Raw genomic sequence first — 26990 nt, 5'->3', positions numbered from 1 at the left:
AGTTATTTGGATTTGTACTAATTATCTTTGAAAGACAGGGTCCTGTCTTTCTTTTTTGTCTGAGTTTAGCTGGCAAGCTCCCTCGCTAGTTAGATAGCCTGACATCATCAAACTGTCTTTATCTTGGGAGCTAGGAGTACATGAACTTACTTGTAAGGTTTAAATGGTACACGCTGGATAACTTACCTTTCGTAAAAACTTCCAGGATGGGAACTGTGTTGGGTCAGTCGGAGTCGATGGCGTCTTGGCTGTTCAGCTGTGTTGTTTCACTTTCAGCAATTTGTAGCGTAGCTGCTTTTATTCTGGCGCCAGCCTCAGAATCTTTAGTAGCCACACCCACTTTTATATTTGCAATGATGGATAATGAAGTCAAAAGGAATATTCAGGATGAACCGTCGTCAGGCCACCACTACTGCTAGCTACTTTATCTGTCTGTAGCTAGCTGCAGGCAGCATAGGTGGGCATACAGGATCCACCCTTTTGGACTTATTTACACATTTAGTTTAATAAAGTTAGTTTAGTTTAATAAAGTATTTACATATTACCAACATACGGGTATCGGTGTAAACCCCCTTCTAGTATACATAACATCCTTTTGGCTGAACATTATTGAAAACACACTAAACACGGTTTTAACAGGATTTATAGCACACAAAAAATGCAAACTATGCCACTACTGATTAAAAATATATATATATTATTATTGTTATAGGCTGTGTTCATAAATTAATATGATAAAAAAATATATATATATTACAAGATATGCAAATAATGTAAGCATACAAACATTAATGAATGGAGATGATGGGTACACAGTCCACGGTGTTGAGTCCAAGTATATCTGATCTGTATAGACATTGATGGAACATGGCTGATTAGGGCTTGGGTTGATGATGACTTCAGCATGGGTTACATCATGAAGCCGAGAGCCATTTGTGTCAAGAAAGCTAGGCCCTGTGTGCAAGGAAAATGACATCGAGGGGACGTCGTTCTTCAACAACACAGCATACGGGATGATCAAAACAAACCAAACAAACCAAACCTGTTACACACAGGGAAACAGGCTTGGTTATCAACTGTTTAAACAGTTCTGGTACTCTGCTTCAAAGGCACAAAGGGCATTCCTTCACAATATGCTTGCTTGTCAACGCCGATTCCTGTACTTATTGCATCTGCAATAGTCTTGAGAACCTGGTTATGCCGCCAAACCACTCCCAAAGGCTTTGGGTTTACATCTCAACATGTGCTTCAGCAATCGTCATCTGGAGCATAGCAGGCATGCTAGAGACTCCAACTGAACAGGTTGGGTAGACTGCGTTGAACCTCACTAACTTCCTGGATATGGGACTTGATGCACTGTGACCCCACTTCCATGAGACTTCCTCTCAACTCCCTGTTTCCACCAGGCTCCTTGCTTCCTCATACCCACTCTTTGACATATCTTATCTCCCCCCACTGCTGCTCTTACTTTATCCTACACTAAAGGCCCTCTTTCCTTTGGCAGTCATATTTGGGTATAGATCGACCGGCTCTTCCCCAGAGTCACTGCTGCCACAAGACTACTGTGGAGCAGTCAGGTATTTATCCTCGCTCGGCCGCAAGTTTATTCACACACAGGGTTGCACCGTTACACACGGAATAACTTCACATGGATCCACAACCACAAGCAGCACTATCCAGGCTCCATGCAGGCTGTCATCAATGGCCATTAGCAATCTTGTCCCTGACATGAAAGCAGAGCTGCATTGTGCCACATTCAAGTTAATGTTGAGACTTACGTTCCTGACTTTTCCTGCATGTCTTCTTTAGGGAATAGCTAAAGGACAGCCCTAGCAACATTTTACTTGATTTGTTTCTTTGATTTTAGCATTGTTTTAGTATATGTATTATGATATACACTGTATTTACTTTTGAGTGTATATATTCCAGAATGTCTATTTATTATTCTTATGGTATCTTTATGTCATAAACTATATTAACATGAAATGTTCGTAGAAAGATATTAGATAGCAAGGGAGTTTTAAGTAAAAATGTTTAAATGTTTCTTTAGTAACATGATTGCAACGTTCTTTATAGACACGTTACAACTCTCAAATATACATTCCAAAATGTTCTTTGGATGTTCACAAAGTAGTCTGACATTCTGTACATTTGAGGAACTTTTTGGGAACATTGCAAATACTACTACAATGTCAACAAAGTGGCCTGACATGCATAACCTCCAAAGTACTTACTGAAAACGTAACTATATCCATATGTAGTCAGATGTACCCCCACTTGACATACAGACATTATGGAACATTTTCAATCTATAATTCTAACTGCAACTTTAGATGTATTTAGAACTATGCATGGCTCTATAAAAAACGCTCTGAATTATCATATCCTGACATTTAGAAAATTGAAAGGCCTAACTGGGAATGTTGTGAAGGTCAACAAAATCAACATATTGTTAAATAATTTTAGAACTTGCCTAGACTTTAAAAAAATAATAATAATAATTCTAATGTCCCCTTATGCTCAGAAAGATAATGTGACATATAGATCACAAAGGGACATACTGCACAATAAATATTTGAAAGTACTTTTCAGTAACACAACTGCAATGTTGTTTGTAGACACATCAGGGCTCTCAAAGGAACATTCCTAAATGTTCTTTGAATATCCCAAAAGTGATCTGACATTCACTGGACTCATTGGGAATGTTTTGTAGAATATTGCCAAAGTGACGTGACAGTCAGTACATTTCAAGAACCTTCTGTGAACGTTACAAATACGTTACAAATACTGGGTTACTACGATATTAAACGTCTTGAATTCAACCATTATTGGGCTCAAATTCTTATTGAGATTTGTGAACAACCACAATCCGTAAGGCGCAAATAGCTAAATGATATCCATATTGCCGTAGACTACACCACTGCTGTCATCTTTACCGCCAAGCGTTTATTCCAGTTACATAATCTTTGGATGCCGACAGCAGTCGCACCATTGGAAGACATAGCTTGGACTGTAGCCTACAAAAGCATATTCCTGCTTTTTTCCCGCGATCCATCAAATACATTTGTCATCATAAAATCAAATCAAATTTTATTGGTCGCATACACGTGTTTAGCAGATGTTATTGCGGGTGTAGCAAAATGCTTGTGTTTCTAGCTCCAACAGTGCAGTAATATCTAACAATTAGTATCTAACAATTTCACAACAATACACACATCTAAAAGGAATCGATTTAAGATTTAAGAACATATAAATATTTGGACGAGCAATGTCGGCGCGGCATAGACTAAAATACAGTAGAATAGAATAGAATACAGTATATACATATGAGATGAGTAATGCAACATATGTAAATATTATTAAAGTGACTAGTGTTCCATTATTAAAGTGTGTGATTTCAGTGATTTCAAGTCTATGTGCAGTACAGTACATATATAGGGCAGCAGCCTCTAAGATGCTAGAGATGGCTATTTAACAGTCTGATGGCTTTGAGGTAAATGCTGTTTTTCAGTCTCTCGGTCCCAGCTTTGATGCACCTGTACTGGCCTCACCTTCTGAATGATAGCGGGGTGAACAGGCAGTGGCTCGGGTGGTTGTTGTCCTTGATGTTCTTCTTGGCCTTCCTGTGACATCAGGTGCTGTAGGTGACCTGGAGTGCAGGTAGTTTGTCCCTGGTAATGCGATAGTGGTCTCTGACTTGTGGTCAGACTCGCTCAGGTGGAACAAACTTAAACTTGCACCTTTTTTTCAATGCGGATTTGAATGTCATTGAGAAAACAAAGTGTCAAAAAAAAAATTCTCACAAACATTCTTTCTGAATTTAAAAGTCATCCTCAAAGTAATAATCTAGTTTTTCAAAAGTATATGAAATCTGATCACAATATTTTTACTGGTAACATAACGGATTACAGTTACCATTTTTTGTAATCCCTTACATGTAACAGATTACATGTAATCCGTTACTCCCCAACCATGTTTATATAGCAATACCATAATTCTAAATTAATTTTACCCCTAGTACAGAATAATGAGTTAAACGGTGGACAGCTCCAGATCTGAATGACAGGAGTGTATATAAGCTTTTGTTACAGCCCAGCTCATACATGATTTCAAATCATATAGCCTATCGCTGTGATTTGTTATTTGATTATTTAAGTCAGGTGTCAGAGCTGAGCTCAGACCAGGTTTGCAAAATTCCGTGAACTTTCAATAAATTCCCTGGTTTTCCAGAAATCCTGGTTGGAGGATTAAACCGGGATTTCAGGAAAACCAGGGAATTTTTTTAAGGTTCTCAGATTTTGCAAACCTGGTCTGAGCTCAGCTCTGACACCTGACTTAAATAATCAATTGGTTCTGGAATAAAGAAAGTGCAAATAAGGTTTGCAATTTGGCATCAATAACATGACAGTAATTCTACCTCAAAAACAAACGTGGGAGTACCAATTAATTTAAAACCCACCATAGCATGTAAGACTAAATAAGATTACATACCTTTGCCGACAAGATATACCAATGATCTGCTGTCCAGGGGGAAACAGCAAACAGATCAATGTCTTCCCACAGTAAAGTAAGCACAACAGAGGATGCTAATCAATCCATCTCTGAAACCTCTCAAAAATCCACAACAAATTAATACAGCTAAGCTACATGTCAAGTAGTAATTGAAAAGGGCTACCCACCCCTCACCCACAGACATAAACATTATCAAGAACTCTTAGTTTCACCATCTAAGATAGCTAGCTAGTCAATTAGAAATCTAGACTGCTGGTTTATAAAACCTAAAGAAAGTTAAACTTGTTTTTATGAATTTTGCATGCATTTTAAATTGCTAGACAAATAGACAGCTAATGTAGCCATCTATTCAGGCTAATGTTGCTAACTAGCTAACCATGAGCTAGCTCAGGGGTGGGCAATTCCAGTCCTCGAGGGCCTGATTGGAGTCACAGTTTTGCCCCAGCCCCAGCTAACACACCTGATACCGTTAATCACCTAATCCCCTTAGAAATAATGAATGGTGGAAAAAACTATTAGAACCATTTCCATGTTTGATCACTAGGTTTTATGGGTATTATGACTCATACTATGGTACACTATAGGCTCGTGCTCTTAGTAGTGATGTGCCTCTAGGCCTTCGAGAAGAAATTCAATTGAAAAAATGTAAATGGGAAAATGGTCCCACCCATTGCAAGTCAAAATGTGATCAAATCAACAACAAAAAATGTAACTTGTGCCGAATACAACGGGTGTGTAGACCTTACAGTGAAATGCTTACTTACAAGCCCTTAACCAACAATGCAGTTTTAAGAAAATACCTAAAAAAAGTAAGACATAAGAATAACAAATAATTAAAGAGCAGCAGTAAAATAACAATAGAGGGGCTATATACAGGGGGTAACGGTACAGAGTCAATGTGCGGGGGCACTGGTGTCGAGGTAATTGAGGTAATATGTACATGTAGTTATTAGAGTTATTAAAGTGACTATGCATAGACAATAACACAGAGTAGCAGCAGCGTAATAGGGGGGGGCAATGCAGATAGTCTGTGCAGACATTTGATTAGATGTTCAGGAGTCTTATGGCTTGGGGGTAGTAGCTGTTTAGAAGCCTCTTGGACCTGGACTTGGCGCTCTGGTACCACTTGCCCTGTGGTAGCAGAGAGAACAGTCTATGACTAGGGTGGCTGGAGTCTTTGACATTTTTAGGGCCTTCCTCTGACACCGCCTGGTATAGTGGTCCTGGATGTCAGGATGCTTGGCCCTGGTGACGTACTGGGCCATACGCACTACCCTCTGCAGTGCCTTGTGGTCAGAGGCCGAGCAGTTGCCATACCAGGCAGTGATGCAACCCGTCAGGATGCTCTCGATGGTGCAGCTGTAAAACCTTTTGAGGATCTGAGGACCCATGCCAAATCTTTTCAGTCTCCAGAGGGGTAATATGTTTTGTCATGCCCTTTTCATGACTGTCTTGGTGTGCTTGGACCATGTTAGTTTGTTGGTGATTGACGCCAAGAACCTGCTCCACTACAGCCTCGTCAATGAGAATGGAGGTGTGCTTGTTTCTCCTTTTCCTGTAGTCCACAATCATCTCCTTTGTCTTGATCACGTTGAAGGAGAGGTTGTTGTCCTTACACCGCACGCTCAGGTCTCTGACCTCCTCCCTATAAACTGTCTCATGATTGGTTGATTCCATTGCCACTCCACAATTATGCTCTAATACAATTAAATGGCAGAGGGCTTCTGTCTAGTTTCTGAAGGCCTAGCCAATTTCTCATCTAAATAGCTAGAATTATCTCCCAAGAGACCACCAAAACAAATACCATTGAAGGGCATCCTGAGTGGCGCAGTGGTCTAAGGCACTGCATCGCAGTGCTGAGACATCACTACAGACTGGGGTTCGATCTCAGGCGGTGTCACAACCGGCCGTGACCGGGAGTCCCATAGGGCGGCACACAGAGTCATCCGGGTTAGGGGAGGATTTGGCCGGGGGGCTTTCCTTTCCTGCGACTCCTTGTGGTGGGCCAGGCGCCTGCAAGCTTACTTCAGTCGTCAGTTGAATGGTGTTTCCTCCGACACATTGGTGTTGCTCGTTTCTGGGTTAAGCAAGCAGGTGATAAGAAGCAGCATGGCTTGTTGGGTCATGTTTTCGGAGAACGCATGACTCAACCTTTGCCTCTCCCGAGCACGTTGGGGAGTTGCAGCTATGAGACAAGATCGTAACTACCAATTGGATATCACGAGAAAAAGGGGGTAAAATTACTTTATCAATCCTTGGGACTTCTCTGAGGGCATAGAAGGCCGTTATAATTCTCCACTATAGTTCCCCACTAGAGACACAATGCTGGCTAAACGCAACAGTCTCTTGCACTTGAATGAATTGAGGAAAAATTGTACTTACCATGACTGTGATATGTGGTTGTCTCACCTAGCTACCTTAAGATGAAGTTTCTGCATATCACTGGTAGAAACGGGCCAGCTAATTTTCCTGGTTGTAAGCCAACCACAATATCCAGAATTCATAGTGATTTCAGGACATAGTACTGCCTTGAGGAGGTGTATCCAATTGTTGTGATAAAAATCTAAATGTCTGTGTTTGTAGCCAGCACTTTCAGCAAGAGGATTTCAAAATGGAACTGAAGTCTCAACCGATGGGGTTGCATATACCGTTGAAAAGTGATGCTATTCCATCGACTTTCCCCATCACTTCAAAGAGGAAGGCCTCCAGTCAGCCAACATCAGCACAGAAGAAAATAAGTCAAGCTGAGGTAACGTAGCTAATGTTACCTAGCTAACTAGCTAGCTAACTACATTTGTTTACCTAAACCAAAAACTAGCTAGCTAGCATTCAAAATACACTGGCTTGACTATCTGGTGGTGTGATTTGTAGCTTTGCAAGCTAACCTTAGCTTCGTTAGCTTACGTTAGCTAGCCAGCTAACTAACTTCCACAGAGGTGAATATGACTAACGTTATGGGTTCCATTTAAAGTCTGATCCCATCAACATCTGCAGCGGCATCAACATTAAGCTCAGCACCAGCATTTAGTGTAAATCACCTTCTAAAATCTTACTAAAATCGATTAAATCTTTCCATGGCTCCATGATGAGCAAATCAATATACTGTTGAGGGTGGGTATTGTGTGTGAAGGTTAGTATGCATCATCTATTGAGTGTGTATTGATGGGGATAAAGTAGTAAAATGTTGGCTAATCACTGACTACTGTGTGTCCTACAGACTAATCCTGCTGCTGCTGCTGCTGCTGATGATGATGATGATGATGATGGCCTTGACCCTAGCTTTAGTTGTACAGAGCCTGTAGACCCATTGGATGAAAGCTTTCAGCCTGGAATAAGGTCAAGCTCAAGGTCATCTGACTTCGAAACAAGCCAGGACAGCCAAAGGTATTAAAATCACCAATACACTAAACTGTTTACAGTGCTCCTCAAACTTTTCACACCCTTGCAGTCAGTTCATTGGGGAGAGGGGCTGTTAGTATACTTTTCAAGCCTATTCACTCTATCGTTGGCAGTTCTTGTCTACTCAACAGCACAACTGTAGGTGCTCATACACAGCAATACACGACAAGACTGTGTACAAGTCAAGCCAACTCAAACTTTTCTGACTTTGCTGACATCCCATTTCCCATCTATGTGTAACAAAACACCCAAAACGATCCCCCCCGTCTAGTTCCCATTTTTGTTTACAAATGAACCTAGTTTATTGTACGGTTACACATCCTCATGATTAGTCTTCATGTCTTTCCAGGAGACTGACAGTACATTTAAATCTTCTGCGAGAGGTCGAAGCCATGGGTGGTGAAAAACATCGCCTAAGCCTGCTAAACCAGCTGCCATTACCCAACACAAAAAGAGGTTCACCAGCTGAAGAACATTCTGGAACCTGCCTGAAACATTCAACTAACACATATCCACATTCAGTTAAACTGATGTTGTAGTATAATATAGAATGCCTTGTATTTTCACAACTTCATTGTGGTATAGATATTACTAGCTGTTGCACATATGTACTTTATATAAAGGTGTTTTATATAATATTTTTTACAAGTGTACTGACAAGTGACCAAATGATTCCAGCTATAGATATTTTTTTGGCAGAGGTAGAGATGTCGTTTTGTTTTTACAACTTTCTCTCTGTCATTTATAATGTATATTGTGTCATTTATAATGTATAGTGCCTTGCAAAAGTATTCATACCCCTTGGATTTCTTCACATTTTGTGTTACAAAGTAGGATTAAAATTGATTTAATTGTATTTTTTGTCAACAATTTACAGATAATACTCTTTAATGTCAGTGGAAGAATATCTTTAAAAAAATGTTTTAATAGAAATTAAATAACTAAAATATAGTCGTTGCATAAGATTCAGCTCCTTGAGTTAATACATGTTAAAAACTCCTTTGGAGGCATTTTCAGTTGTGGATCTTTTTGGTTAAGTCTCTAAGAACTTTACACACCTGGATTGTGTAATATTAGCTCATTATTATTTTAATAATTCTTCAAGCTCTGTCAAGATGTTGGGGATCATGGCTAGACAGTCATTTTCAAGTCTTGCCATATATTGTAAAACAGATCTGTGGTCACTCAGGAACATTCACTGTCTTCTTGGTAAGCAACTCGTGTAGATTTGGCCTTGTATTGAAAAATATTGTCCTGATGAAAGGTGAATTCTTCTCCCAGTGCTCTCCGCAGCTGACATAAGACATTTAAACAGGTTAACATTCACAAAGCCACAGGGCCAGACGGATTACCAGGATGTGTACTCAGAGCATGCGCTGGCCAGCATGCAAGTGGCTTTTCAAGCTCTTCTTGACCCCGTCTGTAATACCTACATGCTTCAAGCAGACCACCATAGTCCCTGGGCCCAAGAACGCCATGGTAACCTGTCTAAAATCCCCATAGCACTCACACCTGTAGCCATGAAATGCTTTGAAAGGCTGGTCATGGCTTACATTAACACCATAATCCCAGACACCCATGACCCATTACAATTTGTATACCTTCCCAAAAGATCCACAAATGCCACAATCTCTATTGCACTCCACACTGCCCATTCTCAACTGCGCAAGAGGAACACCTATCTGAGAATGCTGTTCATTGACTACAGTTCAGAATTCAACACCATAGTGCCAGCTTGTCACCAAACTAAGGACCCTGGGACTGAACAACTCCCTCTGCAACTGGATCCTGTACTTTTAGTAGGCCGCCATTGTAAGTAAGAATGTGTTCTTAACTGACTTGCCTAGTTAAATAAAGGTTAAATAAAAATAAAACTTCCTGACCGGCCATCCCCAAGTGGTGAGGGTAGGCAACAACACATCCGTCACACTGAATCTCAACACAGGGGCCCCTCAGGGGTGCGTACTTAGTCCCCTGCTGTACTCCCTGTTCCCCCATGACTGTGTGGCTGTGCACGACTCCAACGGCATCATGAAGTTCACCGACGACACGACGGTGTTTTGCCTGATGACCGACAAAGATGAGAGGTCAGAGACCTGCCAGTGTGGTGTCAGGACAACAACCTCTCCCTCAATGTCAGCAAGACAAAGAAGCTGATCGTGGACTACAGGAAACATGGGGGGCTCGATGGGGCTCTAGTGGAGCTGGTCGACAGCTTCAAGTTCCTCTGTGTCCACATCACTAAGGATCTATCATGGTCTCCACACACAAACACAGTCATGAAGAGGGCTGAAAATATTTGGCATGGGCTCTCAGATCCTCAAAAAGTTATACAGATGCACCATTGAAAGCATCTGGCTGCATCACTGGCTGCATCACCGCTTGGTATAGCAACTGCTTTGCATCCAACTGCAAGGTGTAACAGAGGGTAGGAGGGCCATCCAGGAACTCTATACTAGGTGGTGTCAGATGAAGGCCCTAAAAAATTGTCAAAGACTCCAGCCACCCAAGTCATAGAGGGTAACCGCAGGCAAGTGGTACCGATGCACCAAGTCTGGAACCAACAGGACCCTTAACAGCTTCTATCCCCCAGCCAGTTAGTTACATGGTTAACCAAATAGTTACCCGGACAATCTGCATTGACCCTTTTTGCACTACCTTTTTTTCGACACAGTCTGCTGCTAATGTTTATTATCTGTCACTTTATCCCTAGCTACAGTGAGCTCCAAAAGTATTTGAACAGTGACAGATTTTGTTTCCGCTCTGTACTCCAGCAGTTTGATACAATGACCGAGGTTAAAGGGCAGACGGTTAGATTTATTTTGAGGGTATTTTCATCTATATCGAGTGACCCCTTTAGAAATTACAGCACTTTTTGTACATAGTGCCTCCATTTTGGGGGCCAAAAGTATTGGGAGGAATTAATTTATATGTGTAGTAAAGTAGTCAAAGTTTGGTATTTGGTCTCATATTCATAGCACGCAGTGATTACATCAAGCTTGTGACTCTACAAACTTGTTGGATCCATTTGCTGTATGTTTTGGTTGGGTTTCACATTATTTTGTTCCCAAAAGAAATGGTAAATAATGTTTTGTATCATTTTCGAAGTGTATAATTTCAAATCCAAAGTGCTGGAGTGCAGAGGCAAAAAAAAACGTGTCACTGTCTCAATACCTTTTGGAGCTCGCTGATGTACATATCTACCTCATTTACCTCGTACCCCTGCACTTCGACTCAGGGCGTGTACCTCGTAAATATATATCCAAGTTATCGTTACTTGTGTATTTATTATTACTTTTATTATTATTGTTTAACTTTTCTATTATTATCTATTTTCTTTCTCTCTGCATTGTTGAGAAGGGCCCGTAAGTAAGTATTTCACTGTTAGTCGACACCTGTTGTTTATGAAGCACGTGACAAATACGATTTTATTTTGTTTGTGCATTATTATTTTATTTGACTGAAGCATCTTTTCCACAAGGATTCTGCTTTTGCTTAGCTCCATCCTGTTGACTTTTATCCTGAAAAAACACCCCAGTATTTGCCAATGTTAAGCATACCTATACCATGATGCAGCCAACACCATGCTTGAAAATATGTAGGCAGTTACTCAGTGATGTAGAGTGTTGGATTTGCCTCAAACATAAGGCTTTGCATTAAAAAATTTTTGCAGTATTACTTTACTGTCTTGTTGCAAACACCAGGGGTATTCAACTTTTACTCTAAGAGGTCCAGAGACGGTTTCTGTTCTACCAGCTGGTTTCCGTTCTACCAGATAACTAATTGCACACACCTGGTGTTCCTGGTTTAAATCAGTCCCTGATTAGAGGGGGAAATGTAATGAAAAAAAGCAGTGGAACTGGCTTCTAGGTCCAGAGTTGAGTTTGAGGGGCATCCACGATGCATGTTTTAGAATATTTGTATTCTTATTTTTACTCTGTCATTTATGTCATTATTATGGAGTCACTACAATGTTGTTGATCTATCCTCTCATCACAGCCATCGAACTCTGTAAATGTTTTCAAATCAACAATGGCCTCATGGTAACATTCCTGAGCAGTTTCATTCTGTCCTGCAGCTCAGATCAGAAGGACGACTGTATCTTTGATGTGTATGGTGGATTAATACATAATCCACAGCATATGACCATGCTACAGTGGGGAGAATAAGTATTTGATACACTGCCGATTTTGCAGGTTTTCCTACTTACAAAGCATGTAGAGGTCTGTAATTTTTGTCATAGGTACACTTCAACTGTGAGAGACAGAATCTAAAACAAAAATCCAGAATATCACATTGTATGATTTTTAAGTAATTCATTTGCATTTTATTGCATGACATAAGTATTTGATCACCTACCAACCAGTAAGAATTCCGGCTCTCACAGACCTGTTAGTTTTTCTTTAAGAAGCCCTCCTGTTCTCCACTCATTACCTGTATTAACTGCACCTGTTTGAACTCGTTACCTGTATAAAAGACACCTGTCCACATACTCAATCAAACAGACTCCAACTTCTCCACAATGGCCAAGACCAGAGAGCTGTGTAAGGACATCAGGGATACAATTGTAGACCTGCACAAGGCTGGGATGGGCTACAGGACAATAGGCAAGCAGCTTGGTGAAAAGGCATCAATTGTTGGCGCAATTATTAGAACATGGAAGAAGTTCAAGATGATGGTCAATCACCCTCGGTCTGGGGCTCCATGCAAGATCTCACCTCGTGGGGCATCAATGATCATGAGGAAGGTGAGGGATCAGCCCAGAACTACACGGCAGGACCTGGTCAATGACCTGAAGAGAGCTGGGACCACAGTCTCAAAGAAAACCATTAGCAACACACTACGCCGTCATGGATTCAAATCCTGCAGCGCACGCAAGGTCTCCCTGCTCAAGCCAGCGCATGTCCAGGCCCGTCTGAAGTTTGCCAATGACCATCTGGATGATCCAGAGGAGGAATGGGAGAAGGTCATGTGGTCTGATGAGACAAAAATAGAGTTTTTTGGTCTAAACTCCACTTGTTGTGTTTGGAGGAAGAAGAAAGATGAGTACAACCCCAAGAACACCATCCCAACTGTGAAGCATGGAGTTGGAAACATCATTCTTTGGGGATGCTTTTCTGCAAAGGGGACAGGACGACTGCACCGTATTGAGGGGAGGATGGATGGGGCCATGTATCGCGAGATCTTGGCCAACAACCTCCGTGCCTCAGTAAGAGCATTGAAGATGGGTCGTGGCTGGGTCTTCCAGCATGACAACGACCCGAAACACACAGCCAGGGCAACTAAGGAGTGGCTCCGTAAGAAGCATCTCAAGGTCCTGGAGTGGCCTAGCCAGTCTCCAGACCTGAACCCAATAGAAAATCTTTGGAGGGAGCTGAAAGTCCGTATTGCCCAGCGACAGCCCCGAAACTTGAAGGATCTGGAGAAGGTCTGTATGGAGGAGTGGGCCAAAATCCCTGCTGCAGTGTGTGCAAACCTGGTCAAGAACTACAGGAAACATATGATCTCTGTAATTGCAAACAAAGGTTTCTGTACCAAATATTAAGTTCTGCTTTTCTGATGTATCAAATACTTATGTCATGCAATAAAATGCAAATTAATTACTTAAAAATCATACAATGTGATTTTCTGGATTTTTGTTTTAGATTCCATCTTTCACAGTTGAAGTGTACCTATGATTAAAAAAAATACAGACCTCTACATGCTTTGTGTTAAGTAGGAAAACCTGCAAAATCGGCAGTGTATCAAATACTTGCTCCCCACTGTATGCTTAAAGATATATTCAATGTCTGATTTGTTATTGTTACCCATCTACCAATCACTTATTTGAGGCTTTCGAAAGTTTCCTGGTCTTTGTAGTTGAATCTTTGCTTTAAATGCAATACGTGACTGTGGGACCTTACAGATGTTGTATGTATGGGGGACAGAAGAAGGGTTAGTCATTCAAAAATCATGTCAACCCTTATTATCTAACTTATTATGCGATTCGTTAAGAAACATTTTACTGAATACTTATGCAATGACAAAACATCTTTGACATTACAGAGTATTTTGAGTAGATTGTTGACAAAAAAGACAATTACATCAATTTTAATCCCACGTTGTAACACAAAATGTGAAGAAATCCAAGGGGTCTGAATACTTTTGTAAGGTACTGTATACTGTATATATGCTACAAGACTGGTCGTGGGAGAATGCTCATGAATGGATTTCGGAATTTTGGAATATTGATAAGTGGCAGTTGGGACGTTGAGTGCGCATTGTCTCAATGTTCATTTTGGCCAAAACACTTGCACACTCGAGTGTTAACTGTCGAACACATTAGCTAGTGGCCACTCAATGAAGGGCTTAATAGCTAAGTGTTCGGTTTGAGATTCAGCCATGCTTTCAACGGTGCTATCCAACACCTGACACCAATGCAGGGGTACCCTGACTGGGACTCAAACCCTGGTCCCTGTGACTGTCATTCCAAAACAGTTATGCAATGTTTTTGTGAGGTCGCTTGGCGTGAACACTAGGTGTTGTACTGAGGTTGTTTAGTATTTTGTACAATGGGTTCAACTTTATTTTGTATTTCGTTTTCTCGCTTGCTCACCTCACTTAAAAAAATATGAAGTCTGTTAAACCGTTAATAAAAATGTGTATTGCCTTGTTTAAGTTATCCTCTCATCCAAACACTGAAAGAGATGGGCACAGTGTGGCAGAAAAGCTAGCTGTAGCCATAGATAGCTGGCCTCTTTATAGATATAAAATAATACTCACTCGGAGACGTGGAACACTCACAACAACAGGTTAGGATTTTCGAACATGTTATTGATCACTGTAGGCGCACCCTAGCTCAAAATGGGAATACCTCAACCAGTCTCTCAAAGTCAACTTGTGTGTAAAAACGCAAAAGCCAACTCTCCAGTCTTTGATTCTCTCCTTCTCCTACTCCTTTAGGTACCTTTGCCAGTAGAGAAGATCAACTCCACTGAACACCCAGTGAAGGTGGGCCTGTCTGACGCATTCATGGCCCTCCTCCCCTCTCCACAGTCCTCAGGTCAGTCACAACAAGACTACACTCACACCTGCCATCCAATATCCTTCCCTCTCTACTGTACCCAGACCAGTTTTAGATGTACCGTCATGTTATTTGTGTGTGTGAATGTCACAAGGTCAAGAATACTGGCCCGACTTCTACTTGATTTCCTCTCTATAGATGCAAGACGGCGGACCATCTATGAGTACCATAGAGTAGAGATTGACACCACTAAGATCAACAATCACTCTGCCTTTGAATTCACACCATTGCCCAGTGAGTATGCATTGTGCTCACAGACCCCTACTCAGCCAAACTTGTGACATCATGATGGCAGTTTCACGCTTTCGCCCCACTGAATACAAGCCTGTAAAAGTTGTAGTGGATAATTTGTCTTATTTTTCCAGCATGTCTCCAACACACCACCTGTGAACTCTGTCTCATATCCAACCTGACAAATGGCTGTGGTTGGTGCAACACACTACAAGGTGAGGTGAGATGTGTGTGTGTGTGTGTGTGTGTGTGTGTGTGTGTGTGTGTGTGTGTGTGTGTGTGTGTGTGTGTGTGTGTGTGTGTGTGTGTGTGTGTGTGTGTGTGTGTGTGTGTGTGCGTGTGTGCGTGTGCAGTTTGCATAATCTTGCATGTGTATGTATACATGTGAGTGTTAGACTTAATGTCATGTAAGAAGGACTAACATGAGACGTAAAAATTGTTTATTCGTGTAGTATTTGTGAATTATACTGCATAATTGTCCTCTCTCGCGGTCCTCTCCACTTGTATTTCAGATGCTCCGATGGAATTGATCGTCACAGACAGGAGTGGCTCGACTACAACTGTCCTGAAGAGGTGAGATGGTATTAGATCGTTGGGCCGAAAAATCAGAAATTACATCGACAAATTACATCGAACAACCGTTACTCCACCTCTCCCGGCAATATTATTTTGTAACTTTCTTTCAGGCAAAAGAGGGCACTTGTGAGGACTACACTCAGGGTGGCCCTGAGGGTTCCATGGGGTCCTTCAACCACTCAGCCCCAGAGCCCACGCCCTCCCCTGCAGTGCTCTCAGATATCCCCGTCACCGAGGGTGAGTTGGGGGCCGGAAGCACCACCCATCTGCTGGGTCTGAGTTATAGTGGTGCCCAGGGTTGCTGGCCATTCACATACCAAATCAGCACACCCCGATTAGCTTATTAAAGATAGTATGGTCCAACCCAAGTAAATGGTCCAGTCCAATGTTGACATAGGAAATCAATGTTGCCAGGTTCGAGACATCTAACAATTTCCAGATTTAAACGTTTTTCTCCCTATGTTTTTAAAGACACCATAGTATAATTATAAGGAGACATTTCAAGTTTTGCTATGTAGCTGCAACCCAAATCCACCCTCGAAAGATTGATAAATATAGTGAGATGCCAATCCATGCTTTCTGTGCTTGCATTCTGTTGTCTAGGTTCTGTCTGTCAGTCTGTCTATTTGTTTCTCTATGTCCGTCTGTCTCTTCCCATCTCATGTGTCTGTACAACAATACTCTCTTTTTGTCCACAGATGACACCAAACTTTTCATTCGCTACAATGGTGGTGGTGAGTTGGCTTGTAGTTGGTTGGTTACGTGGGTGTTTTGCATAGGTCAGTGAGGCTGCCTGGTTGTGAGTAATGTTATCCTTACCCGGAAGCACTGACCGTAGACTAGACTGAGCCACTGAGAGGATGAACTCAGATAAAAAAATGTAGAAAAAAAAGATCCTGATGCAACTATGAATAAAATATACATTTCAGTGTGCTACCTCCTGAAAGACAATATCCTGGCTGTTCCAAGCCTTTATTATCACCAAAATTCCAGGCAAACTGGAATGCTGCTGGAGTTCATAGTGTTGTACTGTAAGTCTTTTGTTTTTCTGTCTTTGTGATGTGTTTCTGTCCTATAACTGTCGCTAATGTGCAAGTGAAGCTGGCTAACTGTTTGTCTGTACTGTATGTATCCTGTCGTGGGCACCTTGCCTTCTCCATTAGCCATTTTATCAAGCTTAGCAGGGTAGACTAGTGCTAATTTCATTTGACATTAGCAATTCTTATTCACAGTCATTCCAAGGATTTAGAATCATTGGCATTACCTCACTTTCCTTTTCTCTCAGACGTGCAAACGGGTCCTCCGCACCAGGAACGGACAGAGCACACTGCGATTATTGCAGGTGTGGTGGCAGCCCTCATTCTGCTGGTAGCCTTGACCCTTTTGGCTGTCTACTATATCAACACACACCCCACTGTTGCTCCTCCATTCTACCTCATGCAGGTGAGACTGAGAGCAGGCCCTTACAGATTCAGATAAATTCCACTTGAATGCTCTGTTATTATATATAAATGTCTAGAGCAGGGATGCATGACTCAATTTAAGCTATGATCAACTGCATGAAAAGATTCATTAAATGCCACGAAGAAATGATAGGTAAGCAGGATTTCGGCCCTTGAGGGCCAGATGTGCTGGGTGGTGTTCAGTACGGCACACTGGGGCCGGAAACAAAAATCTGCTGTTTTTATTGGACATGTTCAGGTAGAACCTCCCCGTTTCAAAATGGTTGTTCCCTACTGAACACAACCTTGGTCTAGGGCGTTACTGTACTCATGGACTTGACTAATCCTGGTTGGGTCAAATGTCTGTCGTTCACAGCGACACACCAATAACTACTGGCCATCTATGAAGTTCCACAACCAGAGCTGTCACTCCACCTATGCTGAGGTGGAGCTTGGGGGTCACGATAAGGAGGGCTTCATTGAGGCTGAACAGTGCTGCTAACTAGGCTGGACTTCCGGGGCAACGTTGGACAAGAGAGTGAGCGCCATTTTGGGGATTAAAAAAGGAACTAGAGGGGACAGAAATGCAAAACGTCCCTTATTCGTACTATGGTGGACAATGTGTAACTGCTTGTAGAGAACAGTACTTTGTCTGTTTTGTCTGTGTCTCTCGCTCTTTGCCTGTCCAACATGCAGCAGCTGTCTATGGCCCTGTTCGAATACACTAATAATACATTCTTCCTCCTTCCCTTCCTTGAGGTAAGCACAAATCTAACATTATTTGATAGGTGAGCAAGAAGTCCACTACATTGATTTCACCAATCATATCATATCAGATCAGCGATAACTTCAAGGAAGGAGGGCCTACAGTGCCTTCGGAATGTATTCAGACACTTTGGCTTTTTCCACATTTTGTTACGTTACAGCCTGACTCTAAAAATTGATTTAATTGTTTTTTCCCTCATCAATCTACACAAAGCATAAACATTTTTTTTTTAGAAATGTTTTCTAATTTATCAAAAATAATAAACTGAAATATCACATTGACATAAGTATTCAGACCCTTTACTCAGTACTTGGTTGAGGCACCTTTGGCAGCAATTACAGCCGTGAGTCTTCTTGGGTATTATTCTACCATCCTGGCACACCTACACTACCGGTCAAAAATAATAGTGAAGACATCAAAACTATGAAATAGCACATATGGAATCATGTAGTACATGTGGAATTTTTTCCTTCTGTGTTTGAGACAATCAGTTGTGCTGTGACAAGGTAGGGGGGGTATACAGAAGACAGCCCAATTTGGTAAAAGACCAAGTCCATATTATGACAAGAACAGCTCAAATCAGCGATGAGAAACGACAGTCCATCATTACTTTAAGACATGAAGGTCAGTCAATCTGGAAAATTTCACCAAATTGGAAAGTTTCTTCAAGTGCAGTCGCAAACACCATCAAGCGCTATGATGAAACTGGATCTCATGAGGACCAACACAGGAATGGAAGACCCAGAATTAACTCTGCTGCAGAGGATAAATTAGATTACCAGCCTCAGAAATTGCAGTCCAAATAAATATTTCAGAGTTCAAGTAACAGACACATCTCAACATCAACTGTTCAGAGGAGACTGTGTGAATCAGGCCTTTATGGTCGAATTACTGCAAAGAAACCACTACTAAAGGACACCGAAGAGACTTGCTTGGGCCAAGAAACACGAGCAACCGGTGGCAAATTGTCCTTTGGTCTGGAGTCCAAATTGGAATTTATGGTTCCAACAGCCATGGTTTTGTGAGACGCGGTGTAGGTGAACGGATGATCTCCGCATGTGTATTTCCCACCGTAAAGCATTGAGGAGGGGGTGTTATGGTGTTGGGGTGATTTGCTGGTGACACTGTCTGTGATTTATTTAGAATTCAATGCACTATTAACGAGCATGGCCACCACAGCATTCTGCAGCGATATGCCATCCCATCTGTTTTGGGCTTAGTGGGACTATCATTTGTTTTTCAACAAGATAATGACCCAACACACCTCCAGGCTGTGTAAGGGCTATTTGACCAAGAAGGAGAGTGATGGAGTGCTGCATTCGATGGCCTGGCCTGCACAATCCCCCGACCTCAACCAAATTGAGATGGTTTGGGATGAGTCGGACCACAGAGTGAAGGAAAAGCAGCCAACAAGTGCTCAGCATATGTGGGAACTCCTTCAGGACTGTTGGAAAAGCATTCCAGGTGAAGCTGGTTGAGAGAATGCCAAGAGTGTGCAAAGCTGTCATCAAGGGTGGTTACTTTGAAGAATCTCAAATATAAAATATATTTTGATTTGTTAACACTTTTTGGTTACTACATGATTCCATATGTGTTATTTCATAGTTTTGATGTCTTCACTATTATTCTACAATGTAGAAAATATTAAAAAATAAAGAAAAACCCTTGAATGAGTAGGTGTTCTTAAACTTTTGACCGGTAGTGTTTATTGAGATCCTCTCAAGCTCTGTCAGGTTGGATGGGGAACATTGCTGCTATTTTCAGGTCTTTCCAGAGATGTTCAATCGAGTTCAACTCCGGGCTCAGACTGGGCCACTCAAGGACATTCAGAGACTCCTGGCTGTGTGCTTAGGGTCATTGTCCTGTTGGAAGGTGGTCCGTCGTCACAGTTGGAGGTCCTGAGCTCTCTGAAGCAGGTTTTCATCAAAGATCTCTCTGTACTTTTCTCCGTTCATCTTCCCCTCGATCCTCACTAGTCTCCCAGTCCCTGCCACTGAAAAACATCTCCACAGAATGATGCTGCCACCAACATTCTACCACGTAGGGATGGTGCCAGGTTTCCTCCAAACTTGACGCTTGGCATTCAGGCCAAAGAGTTCAGTCTTGGTTTCATCAGGCCAGAGAATCTTGTTTCTCATGGTCTGAGAGTCTTTAGGTGCCTTTTGGCAAACTCCATGCGGGCTGTCATGTGTGTTTTACTCAGGAGTGGCTTCTGTCTGGCCACTCTACCATAAAGGTCTGATTGGTGGAGTGTTGCAAAGATGGTTGTCCTTCTGAAAGAATCTCCACAGAGGAACTCTTGAGCTTTGTCAGTGACCAACGGGTTCTTGGTCACCTCACTGACCAAGGCCCTTCTCCAACCAATTGCTCAGTTTGGCCCGGGCGGTCAGCTCTTGGAAGAGTCTTGGTGGTTCCAAACTTCTTCCATTTATGAATGATAGAGGCCACTGTGTTCTAGGCGATCTTCAATGCTGCAGAAATGTTGTTGGTACCCTTCCCCAGATCGTTGCCTCAATACAATCCTGTCTCAGAGCCCCCAATCAAGTTGTAGAAACATCTCAAGGATGATCATTGGAATCAGGATGTAGCTGAGCTCAATTTCGAGTCTCATAGCAAAGGGTCTGAATTCTTAAGTAAATAAGGTATTTATGTTTTTGTTACATTTGCAAACATTTCTAAAAACGTTTTTTCTTTTTGTTATTATGGGGTATTGTGTGTAGATTGCTGAGGAATCTTTAAAAATATATATATTTTAGAATAAGGCTGTAACGTAGCAAAATGTGGAAAAAGTCAAGGGGTCTGAATACTTTCCAAAGGCACTGTATGTATAATCAGAGAGGATGGATGTTGGAAGAACTCCATCTGAGAGAAAAGAGCTGAATACACATTGCGTGTAAAGTCAGGGAATGGTACAGACACACTAGCCTTCATTACTGCAAACCAATGTACAGTTCAACTTTATAATGGCTGTGTTTTAATTTTGTTCTGTTTTGAGAAGATATCTTGTGTTTTCTAAAATGTCTTGGTTGGTGAACAACCGTTGAGTTACAGTATATGTACAATACTATAGCCACATGGACTTCAATATAAACAGATATATTTTAGTGATTCTAATGCTCATTATTGCCATGAACCACTTTGGAAAAACCTGGTTACATTGTTTTGGAGAAATTTACTTTCATTAAGTTTAGCATATGAAAAAAAAACATGTTTTGTTTGACATTAGTACTGTTTGAAAATGTTTCAATAAAAACTTGTGGTTGGTTTTGATAAAATCCTTGAGTCGCTCAAATAAATTAGCATTTTTCAAGCACATAGTCAGTCATGGCATGGCCTATACAGTTATTCAAGGTTTTAGTACACAATTATAAGCCGAGGCCAGAGAGAAATTAGGCAAAGTGAAAGGTTTTACAAAAAATAGGTCCACGATAATAAGCCCTGCAAAGTGAGGATTTTTTTTAATGGAGGTGAATGACATGTTGAATTTGGGCTACAAAATGTTTAATTGTTAATTTGCTACGTGAGACTTATTTGATCGAATATATACGTTTCGTAATGGTTAGGTTGTTCCAATGCACTGATAAACAGTGCCGTGAAAGAGTATTTGCTCACTTCCTAATTTTCTCTATTTTTGCATATTTCTGACACTGAGGGCTCTATTTTAAGGTGGCGATAGTGTCAAAAGCACATCAAATCTGGCGCACATGGCATTTTACAACCCTAACGCTAAGTTCGGCAATTTACCAGTCTAACATCAGTACGATTTTGCTCAGATGCACATGGAACAAGGTATGCTTTTGGTGCCTGTATACTTCATATTTATAAACATATTAAAAACCAAGCATCACTTCCCTCCTCTCTATGAAGGCTGTTTTCCTTTCACCCTGCTCAATGTAATCAAGTAGACTAGTCAAGACCGTTGACAAAGTGTTTGGCTTGTGAGGCCACTTGGAAAGAAATCTTCATCTTTAATCTTAAGCTTTTATTCAAATCTAAAGTTTGAGAGGAGCAAAACAGTGAGCTGACGTTCCCTTTTTATCTATGTATTGTAGGCAGGCCTACATTGTTTTTAGCCATGCTTTGGACATGCGTAAAACCCCCTCCGTGATGTAGACTACGTGTCCATACCTATCATGAAACAAGAGATGAGAACCTCGGTGAATACCGGCAAACCTCATATTTAGAAGTTATATCCTGTAACAGTAGTTTGTTTTTCTGTTAAAAGAAAATCAACCCAAGCCCACGTAGGCTACCCTTACTTACCCTAGGCCTACTATAACAAAAGCTGGTTCAACAGCAATGCCTCGTGTCTTTTTTTTACCCTGGCGATTTCATGATATTATTACATTTGACATTTACTGTTGTTGACAAAAAACTAACAGATTGCTTGTTTTTTGTTTAATTTTATTAAAACCAAACTTATTAGAATGTTTCACTGTCCTAGTCTTATGGTAAGAAGTGTGAATGTGATCTGCAAGATGGTTCCAATATGTACTGTATACAAACAGAAATATAAACTCAACATGTAAAGTTTTGGTCCCATGTTTCATGAGCTGAAATAAAAGATCCCAGAAACCTTCCATATGCAAAAAAAGCTTATTTCTCTCAAATTTTGTTCACAATTTTCTCATTTGACAAGACAATCCATCCACCTGATAGGTCTGGAATATCAAGAATCTGATTAAACACCATGATCATTACACAAGGTGAACCTTGTGCTGGGGACAATAAAAGCTCAATCTAAAATGTGCACTTTTGTCACACAACACAACGCCACAGATGTTTGAGGGATTGAGGGAGCGTGCAATTGGCATGCTGACTGCAGGAATGTTCACCAGAGAATTTAATGTTAATTTCTCTACCATAATTTGCATCCCACGCCAGCCCAGGACCCCCACATCCGGCTTCTTCACCTGCAGGATCGTCTGAGACCAGCCACCCGGACAGCTGATTAAACTGTGGGTCTGCACAAATGAAACATTTTGGCTCATTGTCCTCGTAACCGAATTCATTGGGCACACTGGAGTAGTGTGCTCTTCACAGATGAATCCCGGTTTCAACTGTACCGTGCAGATGGCAGACTGTGTGTATGGCGTCGTGTGGGCGAGTGGTCTGATGATGTCAATATTGAACAGAGTGCCCCATGATGCCGGTGGGGATATGGCATGGTCAGGCATAAGCTACAGACAATGACCACAATTGCATTTTATCTATGGCAATTTGAATGCTCAGAGATACCATGACGAGATCCTGAGGCCCATTGTCGTGCCATTCATCCTCCGCCATCACCTCATGTTTCAGCATGTTTCAGCATGCAGGGTCCCATGTCGCAAGGATCTGTACACAATTCCTGGAAGCTGAAAATGGCCCAGTTCTTCCATGACCTGCAAACTCACCAGACATGTCACCCATTGAGCATGTTTGGGATGCTCTGGATCGACGTGTACAACAGCGTGTTTCAGTGCCCGCCAATATCCAGCAACTTCGCACAATCATTGAAGAGGAGTGGGATAACACTCTATGCGAAGGAGATGTGTCGCGCTGCATGAGGCAAATGGTGGTCACACCAGATACTGACTGATTTTCTGATCCACGCCCCTAAAACATTTTTAAAGGTATCCGTGACCAACAGATGCATATCTGTATGCCCAGTCATGTGAAATCCATAGATTAGGGCCGAAGGAATTTATTTCAATTCACTGATTTCTTTATATGAACTGTAACTCAGTAAAATCTTTGAAATTGTTACATGTTGCATTTATATTTTTGTTCAGTGTGTATAAAGCATTATATCTGGGAGCAGTATAAGGGTGAGTGGACATTCTCCTCTTTTCTTTATATTGGATCTTTGTCCAGTTACTTTGGAAAGATTAGATGTGTCTAAAACTCAGTAGGGCCTAGCCCCTATATCAGTGCGAATGCTATGTATTATTTCAATATAGAAGCCATGCAATTACTTTGAACAAATGTGGACTGCGAACAGGTTCAAGTTAACATACTTAGAAAAGATGTGTTAGGTCTATATTATTTAGTTTCTAGGGTTGATGTCCGCGCCCCCCAAGGAAATCGAATAACAATACAAAAAATCCCTGTCAGTTTAAGCAACAGATAGGGTTTTTATACATGAGGTGTGTCACAATAAATGTGTAAACATTTCTAAAAACCTGTTTACGCTTTATGGGGTATTGTGTGTAGATCTACGCAATTTATTTATTGTTTTTAATCAATTTCAGAATAAGGCTGTAACGTAACAAAATGTGGGAAAAGGTCTGAACACTCTATATATGGAGACTATTTAAGTGCCAAAAATAAGGTGTTAAATACATGTAGAAAATTATAACAAATGTTTCCTGATCTTTTGTATATCTCTCAGATACAGTTGAAGTCGGAAGTTTACATACACCTTAGCCAAATACATTTAAACTCAGTTTTTTGAAATGTCAGAATAATAGCAGGGGAAATTATTTATTTCAGCTTTTACTTCTTTCATCACAATCCCAGCGGGTCAGAAGTTTACATACACTCAATTATGATTTGGTAGCATTGCCTTTAAATTGTTTAACTTGGATCAAATGTTTTGGGTAGCCTTCCACAAGCTTCCCACAATAAGTTGGGTGAATTTTCGGCCCATTCCTCCTGACAGACCATGTGTAACTGAGTCAGGTTTGTAGGCCTCCTTGCTGCCACACGCTTTTTCAGTTCTGCCCACAAATTTTCTATAGGTTTGAGGTCAGGTCTTTGTGATGGCCACTCCAATACCTTGACTGTGTTGTCCTTTAAGCAATTTGCCACAACTTTGGAAATATGCTTGGGGTGATTGTCCATTTGGGAAGAACCATTTACAACCAAGATTTAACTTCCTGACTGATGTCTTGAAATGTTGCTTCAATATATCCACATCATTTTCCTCCTCATGATGCCATCTATTTTGTGAAGTGCACCAGTCCCTCCTGCAGCAATGCACCGCCACAACATGATGCTGCCACCCCCGTGCTTCACGGTGGGATGGTGTTCTTCAGCTTGCAAGCCTCCCCCTTTTTCTTCCAAACATAACGATGGTCATTATGGCCAAACAGTTCTATGTTTGTTTCATCAGACCAGATGACATTTCTCCAAAAAGTACGATCTTTGTCCGCATGTGCAGTTGCAAACCGTAGTCTGGATTTTTTATGGCGGTTTTGGAGCAGTGGCTTCTTCCTTGCTGGGCGGCCTTTCAGGTTATGTCTATATAGGACTCATTTTACTGTGGATATAGATAGATACTTTTGTATCTGTTTCCTCCAGCATCTTCACAAGGTCCTTTGCTGTTGTTCTGGGATTGATTTGCACTTTTCGCACCAAAGTACATTCATCTCTAGGAGACAGAACGTGTCTCCTTCCTGAGCGGTATGATGGCTGCGTGGTCCCATGGTGTTTATACTTGCGCACTATTGTTTGTACAGATGAACGTGGTACCTTCAGGCATTTTGTCACGCCCTGACCATAGAGAGCTGTTTATTCTCTATGTTGGTTGGGGCGTGACAGTGACTAGGGTGGTTTATCTAGGTGAATTATATATCTATGTTGGCCTGGTATGGTTCCCAATCAAAGGCAGCCGTTTATCGTTGTCTCTGATTGGGGATCATATTTAGGTAGCCATTTCCCCATTGTGCTTTGTGGGATCTTGACTATGGATAGTTGCTTGTAAGCATGATTATTAGCTTCACGGTTCGTTTTGAGATGTATTGTTTTGGTTTTGCTGTGAGTTTCACTTAGAAATAAAAGGATGTGGAACCCAGATCATGCTGCGCTTTGGTCCAGTTATTATAACGTTCATGACACATTTGGAAATTGCTCCAGACTCGTGGAGGTCTACAATTTTTTTTCTCACGTCTTGGCAGATTTCTTTTGATTTTCCAGTGATGTCAAGCAAAGGGGCACTGAGTTTGAAGGTAGGCCTTGAAATACATCCAGAGGTACACCTCCAATTGACTCAAATGATGTCAATTAGCCTATCAGAAGCTTTTAAAGCCATGACATTATATTCTGGAATTTTCCAAGATGTTTAAAGGCACAGTCAACTTAGTGTATGGCAACTTCTGACCCACTGGAATTGTGATACAGTGAAATAATCTGTCTGTAAACAATTGTTGGAAAAATTACTTGTCATGCACAACATAGATGTCCTAACCGACTTGCCAAAACTATAGTTTGTTAACAAGACATTTGTGGAGTGGTTGAAAAACGAGTAAATGACTCCAACCTAAGTTTATGTAAATTTCCAACTTCAACTGTATAGGATAGACACTTCAGGATAAACTTCCTTTGGATAATGTTTGAGGGGACTATCTGTTGCTCTATGCGTTTGTATGTGCCAATAGCAAGGCCAAACAAAAATGTCCATCAAATGTTTTTTTTAGATATTTTTTTTACACTTCAAGTGGTCTTAAAATTCCAAATCAAATAGCAAAATCATCCTTAAATTCTTAGAAACAATTATATTTAACTTAGTATACCCCTTATTGCATCCGTAGCGATAAGAATAAAGGAAAGTTAAGGAAAGTTAAGCTTTGCCATTCACGGCTCCCGCTATCGGCTTTTCTCAGCATCACTGTAACCAGATAAGTCATCTTCTGTTAAGAAATGTGCATTTTATCTTAGTAGCTAAACTTAGAATTCAAACAATATACTGTATTTCACCTATTACAAATGTTTTACTTCATCTAGCTAACGTTATGATTGGGCTTAGACAAGTGCAGTGTAGTAAAGTGTCTTGAAGTGGGCTTATACCTGCCCATTACTGCATGTCCCGTGTTATTGTTGAAAAGGCTCTCATGATTCAGACACTTTACGGTTAACTGTTCCTTTAATTGCACTTTTTAGTTAATGGTCCCTTTAATTTCAGGCACCTCTGAGCCATAGATATGTGTAGAGATCACTACATATCAGTCCTCAAATGGCACTACCCGTGTTATTCAGGCTTTTGGGCACTAAAGATCTCTACACATCTCTGTGCTCTGAG

The 26990-nt window shown here is 41.2% G+C and overlaps 1 protein-coding gene across 2 annotated transcripts in view; it reads left to right on the top strand.

The window, feature by feature from the left end:
- The window catches only part of plxdc1 (plexin domain containing 1), a 91588-nt gene extending 73410 nt beyond the window's left edge, over positions 1–18178 (top strand). The window contains exons 7-14 of one of the 2 annotated variants that reach the window (XM_042305242.1): positions 14854–14953; positions 15113–15208; positions 15340–15419; positions 15716–15778; positions 15892–16018; positions 16480–16515; positions 17067–17224; positions 17600–18178. In XM_042305242.1, coding sequence (XP_042161176.1) covers positions 14854–14953; positions 15113–15208; positions 15340–15419; positions 15716–15778; positions 15892–16018; positions 16480–16515; positions 17067–17224; positions 17600–17725 — 786 coding nt within the window. In that variant the 3' untranslated portion in view covers positions 17726–18178. The remainder of the gene's footprint in view (positions 1–14853; positions 14954–15112; positions 15209–15339; positions 15420–15715; positions 15779–15891; positions 16019–16479; positions 16516–17066; positions 17225–17599) is intronic. The other variant, XM_042305243.1, reaches the window with a different exon arrangement.
- Positions 18179–26990: the final 8812 nt, after the last annotated feature.

Source organism: Oncorhynchus tshawytscha, linkage group LG24, assembly GCF_018296145.1.
Source record: "Oncorhynchus tshawytscha isolate Ot180627B linkage group LG24, Otsh_v2.0, whole genome shotgun sequence".
In the NCBI taxonomy this organism is placed as follows: Eukaryota; Metazoa; Chordata; class Actinopteri; order Salmoniformes; family Salmonidae; genus Oncorhynchus; species Oncorhynchus tshawytscha.
Note: the sequence above shows the minus strand (reverse complement) of the source record. Positions and strands in the feature narration are given on the sequence as shown.